The following is a 10,823-nucleotide window of genomic DNA, read 5'->3' as shown; positions in this document are numbered from 1 at the left end:
ATTATTTTCCTCAAGAATACAACATAACAAACCACAGTTATTAAAAGAAATTGGTGGCCTCTATACATAGGTCCTAAACCCAAGCCAGTTACTTGGCCATTCTAATTTAGCTGGCCCACTTTCATCACTCCCATTAACGTTTCTCCGAAATTGCTATTTAGAACTGCTGTATTTACATATGCATTTCCTCTTAACTTTTGAATAAAGCTATCAAAATTCTATAAAATCATGCTGAACATTTAGGGTTGAAGTTTTCAACAATTAGCATTTAGAAACAACCCACAAGTTAGTTACATCTTTTGCAAACTACGTAACAGTCAAAAAGGTAAAATGATTCTCCCACGTTTATCTCCATTGGATGAATGGATTTGTGTTCAAATCTGTTCACTGCCATTTTATTCCAATTTAAATTGTACAGTGTAACTGTCATTTTATATCATTAGATTAAATGTGTTCAATGATAGTGTGACTTAAATGTTAGCATGACAGTGCTGAGAATGGAATCTTATTATTAGTACCAAACAGTAATCTATATGAAAAGAGAAGTCTAATTTTCCTTCAAGCTTGTAATGTATTAAATGAGCACTTGGTTCCAAATATTGTTATTAATTGATAAAAAGTTACAATTAGACATTCCTGGGAAAACATATATATAAAACTTAACCATGTTACATTAAAAAATTATAGTTCAGCATGAAATGGAAGTGCGACTTTGTAATTTTTTCTTTTTTTGAAATGCTAAGAATAAATTGTGTTGAGGAACAAGTTGCTAATTTCTTTTCACATACAAATCAGGCAATGTAAAAACATGAATAGTAAACCACAAATAAACCTTCCCACATCTTTTCCCACTATATAATATAAATATGCAAAGTACAGTTATATGGATTTAAAATGATGAGGATAAACTGCATTCACATTTAAGGTAATATTAATTTCTTAATTTTGTGTATTAAAAAATCTTACAAAGGTAATATATTTTGCATGGTTGTCTAAACTGATCAAAACCTATTTGCAACAGACTTAGCAGGGAGGTGATACAATGCTCTATATAGTCTAGGAAAACACTGCATGGTATCTTATATAGTAAATGAAAGAGAGACCCAAATAATGTAAGATGAATGATTGAACTTAAGTGTAAAGAATCTTTGGCCCTAGGTTTAATTTCATTCATGCTTTAGGACAAATGTCTAGATGTGATAATCTCCTTCACAAATGCTGTAAAACACATCACAATTTAGAAACATTCTAGGTAGGAAGTTCTGTGGAGATGTTGCTTTCTTTGTTTTTGTCTGTCTTTCACATTTCTGTGTGGGTTTTTTTTTTTTTTTTTTGCCCTCTGCTTCTCTATCCATACTTTTTAATCTCTATGAGTATGCTTAAATCTCCTCTATTTTTAACTAGCCAAAAGAACAACAATAAAAATGTTTTAAGCACTTAATATAGAAATACAGTTTATGTTCTTTTTTCATTGAGGAAAGCAAATGAATGAAATATTGTTGTATATATTTGCTTTGAAACCTCCTACAAAATCTTCTAAATAAAATTACTTTCCACTTTTGTAACTCAGTTTTTGCCTGTGCATGAATAACTCGATAGAAGAATGATCTCATGTTCCTGGAATAAGCTCATAAAAAATGCATCATGGCTATTTCTTTTCAAGCCAGTATTAACAAGTTTGTTTGTTTTTTTTTTTTAACTAGATATATAATCCTTGATAGAAGAACAACAGCTAAAGCAAAATGAATGTGTGCTTGGTAAACTTTAAGCTCAGGGTACATTATTGATGGATACATAATATATCTCATAGTCATAGAATTTTAAGGAGAAAGTGACATCCTCCTCATTTTGTAGATGAAAGAACAAAGGTTCAAGTGGATTACTAGAAGCAATCAGGCAAGCAAGTTGGCAAGAATCTTAGTTGAATGCTATTTCATTCTTACTACACACAAGTTTTTATTGAAAGCCTGCCATGTAGTATGACTTGAAAGCTTGCCACACATATTCAGGATATTATGCAGGTGATACATTAAATACTGTGCCCAAGTCATTATCTGCTCAAACATGTACCACGATATCAAATATCTTTCTACATATCTGGAAGCATTCCACTGAAGACAGTATCAACTTTGCTCAGTGCTGAAGAATGATTCAACAATACTGCATGAGAAAGCAGAAAACCGTGACAAAAATGATAAGAGTTGGGTCATTGTTGGTATTTTTGGAGCAGCACAGTCCGGCATTACAGTATATAAATAAAAATGGATAAAGCTTTCTTTAGTTGCTTCTTTTTTCAGTTATGTTCATTTTTTTTCTTTCAAGGAATATGATATGTACTTAAAATAATTTTTCATGTTTCAGGATTACCAAATGAACAAAGAAAGATATAGCAAAAGGCAGTCCATGAAGCACAATATTCTAAAGGTAACTCTTATCCTAGTCAGTATATGTGTCATGATAAATAAAAAGCATTGGTAGAACTGACCAGCCTACATGTCCCATGGCATTTAGTGGGCACATATAAATTGGTTTTCATGTAACATGGATAAATTTAAGCACCTCAAAATATAGAATGACGTCTGTACATGGATAAAAGAGTCTTGCCCCCTAATAACAAGAAAACAAGATGTTTAACTGAACATTCATTACTAGTGCCTTCCATCAGAGCACTTCATTGAAAAGTCAAGGCAAAATACTTTTGTAGATATCCAAATGATAGGTATTGGGGGGTGTGTGTGTGTGCATGCACGCATGCCTGCGTGCATGGGAAACATGAATGTTAGCAATCCTGTGAAAAGATGACAAGGCAGATGTGAATATTTTCTATATGGTTTTCTGATTTATTAAAAGTAAATAAAATTAAATCACCTTTGTTTGCTGCAATCAATAATTCCTGTACACTTACTCTTAACAATTCTTAGAGCTACATTTACCAATGCAAAAATAGCCATCTGCTAATGCTGCCTACCTATGTCAGAGAATCAGAGCTAGCAAATGCACTTACTTTGAGAATAAATTGATGAAAAGAGATTTGGCATAGACCTCCTCAAAAGAGTCTTATTAACACAAATATATCACCTTCAGAGGCTGTAAACAATATATCAAAAATGAAGCTCTATTTTTTGCCTTCCTTGCCATCTTTCCCTTTGTCTTCCTTTTCTGTTTTGTCTTTTTCATATTTCTCTTTGTCTGGTTTTGTTACACTATCATATGAAGGTGGAGAGACAGTGGATGGAGTTGCATCTGTTTTTTCTGGACTTGAGTTCTCATTAACATTATCAAAAACCATATCTTCTTTATTGGGCAAATTATCATCTCTGTCACCATCTTTGATGTATATACTTGATATATTTTTGACATTTTGCCGTAAGCGGTAACGTCTGTAAGCACGCTGAATGACTGTAGCAGATACATCCTCTTGCTTTCTTTTTAGTGTAGTTGTGATGGGCTCATAAGACACTTTAGAAGGATTTGCAGACATGAACCTTTCTTCCATCTGTGAACGAAGAGAGTCCATCTCTCCACCTTCCCCCAAAACGCGCTTTGTAAAAGCAAATAAGATGTCGAGGCAGTGGATTCTGTCCCCACTGACCATGGGCAGGTCCATGGCAATGAGCTGGACTTTGTTTGGTTTTGCTATGAGAAGAGGAGGATCCAGGGCAGCTGCAAAATCAGAGAGTTTGCTATATTCTATAAATTGGGTCGCATCTGGATCAAACTTCTCCCAAACCTCGTAGAACATCTCAAAGTCGTCCTCACTCAGAGGCTCAGTACTTTCTTCAGTAGCAACACTGAAGTTCTCCAGGATGACAGCGATGTACATGTTCACCACGACCAGGAATGATATGATGATGTAACTGACAAAATAGAATATCCCTACAGATGGGTTCCCACAGTCTCCTTCAACTGAGCTGCCAGGGTGAACTTTTTTGGGGTCACAGTCTGGTGGGGCACTGTTGAGGATAGGTGCTAGCAATCCATCCCAGCCAGCAGAGGTGGTAATCTGGAACAGGCAGATCATGCTGTTGCCAAAGGTCTCAAAGTTGAACATGTCATTAATTCCAGCTTCCTTTTTAACATAGGCAAAATTGGACATTCCAAAGATGGCATAGATGAACATGACCAGGAAGAGCAGGAGGCCGATGTTAAACAGCGCAGGAAGGGACATCATCAAAGCAAAGAGCAGTGTGCGGATTCCCTTGGCCCCTTTGATCAGACGCAGGATTCGGCCAATCCTGGCAAGACGAATTACTCGGAATAGGGTAGGGGACACAAAATACCTTTCTATCAAATCTGCTAGAAACATACCTGGTGAAGAGTGAAGGAGTAAATGGTAAATATTTAAATATCTATGCTATAGAAAATCATGACTCTAAATAGTTTTATGTGCCATTTTATCTCTTGTGATTTCAGGATTTTCATTTTATATTGAAGACAATATTATAACAATCCAAGGATTGAGCAATCCCACAGTGAAATGGCTAGACTTAACCATTGTGACATTTTTTCTCCTTTAGTAGGTTTGTGGACCTTATTTTTTTTTTTTTCATGCAAAATTTTTAAAATTGTAAGTGTAAAAAATTTAAAGTCTCGTAGTAAAATGCTAAAAAGAAAATATAAATCACTTGAAATATCAACCAACCATTAACTGCTGTTAGTATTTTGTTTAGGATCACTCCATTTTTCTATGTAAGTACACAAACATATACAAATGTAAGCATGATAATAAAATAGAAGGGTTTTTTTGTCATCTGTTTTAGTTATTTCATCATATATTATGAAGGTATTTCCTTATAAATGACAACAGAACAATTCCCTGTAGTTGTATAATGTTCTGTCAAAGTCACCATATATTGAAAAATGTTATGCTGTTTCCAATTGTTTTGACTGAAATGAATATCTAAGCAGGTGTATTTTTTTCTAGTTGCATGAGCATTTTTTGATAATAATAGAAGGTAGGTGAAACAGTATATTTAAATTTTTGTTATATATTGCAAATCTACCTCCAAAAAGTTGTAGAAATTAACTTTCCTAATGATAGTCTATGAAAGTGCTCACCCTTCACATGCTCACCAGCGCTGTTTTCTTCTTTATAATTTTACCAAAAAACTCTGTGATGTTTGAAACATCTCAGTATTGTGGCATTTTGAGGGGGAAAAATAATTCACATTTTCTTAATTTATTGGACATTTTGTATGATTGCTGACTATTTTCAACTTTCTCCTTTTGGCCTAGTCTACTTCTTTGACTATTTTTCTGTTGGGAGATGTACTATTTTCTTATTGATTTATGAGGAATATTTTTTTATTACAAGTATTAATCCTTTGTTAGCCATAAATGTTACATTAACAATTTCCTTGTTTTTAACATGTTTTTAAACTTTTTTTTTTAATTTGGTGGTGGTAGTGATTTTTCCTCCATAGAATAAATATTTTTATTTTTATGTGTTCATATCTATTATTTTGTCTCAATGGAGTTGTTTGTCATGAATAGAAAGGACTATTCAAGCTCATGGTTATAAATCTATTTCTACTAGAATCCATTTTTACACATCAATTAATCTTGATCCATGAGATCTTTTAACTGAGTAACTTAGTAATTCTCTATATATTGAAGCTTAAATTTGGATTATTTATTTGAATCTATTATTTCATCAATGTAATAATAATCTTTAATATCTGGCAATGTAAGTCACTCCTCATTACTCTAATTTTTCTTCCAGGTGAATTTTAGAATCATTTAGATTTATGTTGCCAATTTATTATCCCACTCATATTCTCATTGGGATAATACTGGATTTATTATTTAAACTTTCTTTTGTTTCTGCTAGTTTTTCTCATAGAAGCCTTGTACATTTCTTATTAAAGTTATTACTAAGTATTTTTCTTTATTTTTATTGGAATCATGAGATTCCTTAGATACATTTTCTAATCTTTTGGTCCACATAAACAATTATTAACATTGGTTCATGCAATTTAAAATCTGCACCTTCTGAACTCTAATTGAATCCATTTTACTGGTTGATTCTCTTGCATTTTTAGAGTACCACAATAAAATGTGAAACTGATCATTTGCTCCATTGTTTAAAGATATGTAACTCTTTGTTTTCTGATCTATTTGGATCACCAACACTGTTACAAAGAGAAGTGATAGAGGTGCATTCCTTTCTTCTTCCTAAGTTAATTGGAATGCTTCCTCTAATCTGCTTGTTGTTAATGTGTGATTCCTACCTAAATTTTAATTTTTCTTATATTTTTTTCAAAAATTGATTTTGAATGCCTATTCTAAGTTGCCATACTCAATATGGCAGTTTTAGGTTATAGTACTTTCAATCTTTCTGAGTCTCCTTGTTTCAGCATCTCTAAGTGAGTTTGTATTAAATAATCTCCACAATCTCTTGCAAACCTAAACTATTGGGCAAGGCATCTACAAATAATGAAAAACAAGATGACAGGAAAACAGCTATGGTAATGAAATAAGGGGAAGTATAAAATCAAATATTGTGATTCACAGACATGACTGCGGTTGGTTGAAAATGATTACAGACTTGACAAGTATGAAGCCGTAAGAAATGAAGCTGGCATTTCTTCATACCTTAACTTCACTTTGATTTCAGGGAGAATTTTCAATCACCAATATTCTGGCTAGTTATATTACCATTAATCAAGGGATAGTTCTCATATATGCAAAAACTAAAAATGATTTCAGATTCTACATTTAGATTTATATTGCCAGTTTACATTGGTCTTCTAAGATGTACCTATCTACTGATGCAGTTGCTACGTTTGTGAAGGGTAATCTTGGAAGTCAAATATCAGGGAGTATTATGTGCTTCCAACAAAGAGAAAATGTATCCTTTAGGCTTGTAATGTGAACCTAGGAATTCTGACACAGATGTTTTTACTTTGTTTAGTTTTGCTTTAAATGTTACTTCATTTTTTCAGTGTTACTCAAAAGTAGGTTTACATTCATGAATTCAGAAACTTCCCTGAATACGCATGATGTTTAGTGTGATTCAAAATTAAAATCTGATTAATAAATGATCTTACCTACAATGGAGAGAATTACAACCACAAAATCAAAGATGTTCCATCCTACAGTGAAGTAGTAGCATCTGAGAGAGATCAGTTTCAGCACACATTCTCCAGAGAACAGGATAATAAAAACCACATTGATCCGATTTAAAACTTCAGTCATGTATTCACTTTGTCCCTCTTTTTCTACCATCATGGTTACCATGTTGAGGCAGATCAGAACCATGATGGCGATATCAAAAGCTTGGTTTGTTACTAGGTCAAAGATACATCCTTGGAATTTGTTCTGCAAAGAAACAAAAATTATAGGAAATTGTACAGTAAATTTTCCAAGTAGTATCCATAAATGATTATATTAACAAAACAATTTTTAAAGATATTTGTCTTCAAAACTTGCATACATTATCCTTGGTTATAAGTTCTTGCTTTGTTTAAGGAATATTATTAATGGGCTAAATCTAAGTCAGAGTACATGACAACTTATTGTTGTTGTTGACTTTCAGTGTACCAGTTCTTCAATTAACCTTGTAAACTAACATTTGCTTTTAAGCATATCCACCCTAGTATGTCATATAGGAATTGCCAGGATCACAAGGTAATTTTTTTATTAAGAAACTCTCAGAGAATAAAAAAAAAAAGAAAATCTCAGTTCCATTACCTAGAGTGTTTCAAGATAATAAAATGACATCTTTAAATTTCTACTTTGTCACATTATTTTGACTAATGTGTTGGCATTGTCTTACACTGGTATTACTGCTATAATATCAGAGATCTATACTTTCCTGTCTCTTCCATGTATAGAATATATACTTCCAAACTTATCCATACTTAACATACCACTTTTCTTATCAATCTCACTGAATGGTACTGTGCTTTTCATGAAACTCAATTTCAAAATCACTTTATTGGTTGCATAGGCAAGTTTTAAGGCACTCTATTAAGATCAAGTAGGGTACTGAGAAAATTAAATACTAGAGCTTTAAATTCATAGATTATAGTTCTGTAGGTCTGGGTGAAACCTGGCCATGTGTCCATTTAAAAAGCGCTGGGTAATCCTCATGTAGGGAGCTGGTACTAAGCATATTCCCATTTTTAGGATGCTCTGTCTTCATCCACAACTTTGGTATACAGTGTTATACTAAGCAGAAATTGAGATACATGTAATACATTTAAAATTATTTTAACTGTTAGAGGAATAAAAACTATTTGACTGCTAGGGCTCACTATTTACATCTGAGCCTACTCTGGTCTTTGATCTTATGGCAGGGTAAAGTTTAGATTTATGACCAGTCCAACTGCTTCCCTGGTGTTCTCTCTGTCATAATATCAAAGGTCTACAAGGTTGGTACCTGACTGAAGACAGCTATCACTACATCATAAAGTCATCAAGATAATCAAATTTCAGTCAAAAGTACACTTTATTTTGATTCTCTATAGGCCATTTGTACTAATAGTAAGATGTATAGCTAATGTAGAAGTAGAAGCATATATAATTATTTTTCCATTTTAATAGAAAAAGAACATATATGAAAGAATATTAAGAGTGTGATAGTGTCCAAAATACATATATTCAGTTTTATAAGGACTTTTCTTTAAAATATTAAAATTATGCATTCATGTTTAAGAAATAATTATATATTAAAGATAAATTAAAATAGTTTTAAAATTTACATGCTAAATATAATTTTTTTTTTACCCCTGGCCGAGGTATTGGCTTTTGTGGTTTCTTGGATCCCAGCTTTTTCATTGCATTATAATATTTCTTCTGTTCTTCTGTCATAAAGATATCTTGACCTCCAAGGTAAAGAAATAAAAAATAAATCTAGTTAAAACCAGAATCACTTTCCAGATATTTCTTCAGGTGATTATTCAGGTTAAAAATGTATTCATACAGAAATGAAATGTGTCTTCACTTCACTAGCACATATATTGAAATTGGAACCATATAGACATTAGTATGGCTCCTATAAAGTAAAGTATGGCTCTTGTAAAATATTCCGTACTTCTGGTGACAGATGTAACTAAAGTTTTATGGTAATCATTTCACAATGTATGCAAATACTGAATCATTATATTGTACGTGCTGTGTGCTAAGTCACTTTAGTTGTGTCCGACTCCGTGCGACCCTATGGACTGCAGCCTGCCAGGATCCTCTTGTCTACGGGATTTTCCAGGATATACCAGATTTTTCAAGAATACCGGAGTGGGTTGCCATTTCCTCTTTCAAGGGATCTTCCCAACCCAGGATCTAACCAGCATCTGTTATATCTGCTGCATTAACAGGTGGGTTCTTTACCACTAGTACCACCTGGGAAGCCCTATTATATTGTACATCTGGAACTAATATACTGTTATATGTTAATTATACTTCAATTTAATAAAATGAAATGTATCTTATTATGTGCAAGGTAGCTATAAATCAAATCTATCTTAAAGGATTACCTACACATAGGGACATGACTCTCTGTATGTAATATAATGTGTATAATATATAAAATATATGGATTATGTGAAATAATAATTGGCTCAATTATTTTTTAGTAGCCTAACTTGTTTTGTTTTAAATGATATGCTGGTATCTCATTTTATCTGCTACTTGTCTCATTAGGCATTTCATTGCTAAATAAAAAATATATCAGGAAGAGTGATAAGAAACAAAAGTAGTGAATAATAAGTTGGCTAATGTTTACTTATTAGCCATACTGACTCATAAATAGTAGAGGCAAAAAGTAGTAAATTTTTGTATTCACTTGTATTCATTTTATTATACCATATTTCCTTAGCAGAAAAATGAATATACTATATATGTTATTATAACACATTGATAAATAGTGTACACACAAATATATTTGGTATACATATAATACATTTATTTACTTATTTACTAAAAAAAACTCTTTCATTACCTCTAATTCCAGATAAAGGAATTTCAACATAAACACTTTATTGGGTATAAACAATATACATAATAGAGTTTTAGATGTTGAGAAAATTATCAATTATCCAGGGTTTCTGACTTGAAGAACTTTCTAATTGAATATACAACATTTAAGTTTCAACAGTAAATGAACTAACATCTAAATAAAGTTTTGATTCTTTCTTCACTGTAGAAGTCTAAATCTCACACAGGAGACCTAGAAACTTTGCCTATTCTTTTAAACTCTGTTGATTTCTTAAAATTATCTACAATTTATACAGGTTTATGCACATTCCTCATTGACTTACAATATAAACTTTTAGTTATGACATAAATTAGCATAATCCATGTAATTAGGAATTTTGGGGGAAATTTATAGTTCTGAAATCTTTACTTAACTTGTAGGGTCCTGGAGTTAAAGGTGATCAGGATATGGTTTCCCTTTGGTTTTCCTGGATTGCATTTTCTTAGCTATCAAATATCTAATGAAAATCAGTCTTCCCTTTCCGTCTTATGTTTTAATTTATGTCTCCTCTAATTGATATGCAGTCTTTGTGTAACTTTGGAATTCATCTGATCTACCGATGTACAAGAGAGAATTTTCATGATAATGTCAAGAGAAACCCAAACTCTTTATTGTCCAGTGATGAGGGTTGAAAGTGAGTACATGCTAAGTTGCTTCAGTCATGTCCAACTCTTTGTGACCCTGTGGACTGTAGCCCGCCAGGCTCCTCTGTCCATGGGATTCTCCAGGCAAGAATACTGGAGTGGATTGCTGTGCCCTCCTCCAGGGGATCTTCCCAACCCAGGGGTCAAACCCGGGTATTCTTATGTCTCCTACACTGGCAGGCGAGCTCTTTACCACTAGCACC

The 10,823-nt window shown here is 32.8% G+C and overlaps 1 protein-coding gene across 1 annotated transcript in view; it reads right to left on the bottom strand.

Moving 5' to 3' along the window:
• Nucleotides 1-1,677: 1,677 nt before the first annotated feature.
• Nucleotides 1,678-10,823, bottom strand: part of SCN9A (sodium voltage-gated channel alpha subunit 9) — a 164,977-nt gene continuing 155,831 nt past the window's right edge. The window contains exons 25-27 of the mRNA XM_081576010.1: nt 8,731-8,835; nt 7,050-7,320; nt 1,678-4,308 (exon numbers count right to left, since the gene is read on the bottom strand). Coding sequence (XP_081432136.1) covers nt 3,116-4,308; nt 7,050-7,320; nt 8,731-8,835 — 1,569 coding nt within the window. The 3' untranslated portion in view covers nt 1,678-3,115. The remainder of the gene's footprint in view (nt 4,309-7,049; nt 7,321-8,730; nt 8,836-10,823) is intronic.

Source organism: Giraffa tippelskirchi, chromosome 3, assembly GCF_054371585.1.
Source record: "Giraffa tippelskirchi isolate mGirTip1 chromosome 3, T2T-mGirTip1v1.2.pri, whole genome shotgun sequence".
In the NCBI taxonomy this organism is placed as follows: Eukaryota; Metazoa; Chordata; class Mammalia; order Artiodactyla; family Giraffidae; genus Giraffa; species Giraffa tippelskirchi.
The sequence above is the reverse complement of the archived record's forward strand: the minus strand, read 5'-3'. Positions and strand labels throughout refer to the sequence as shown.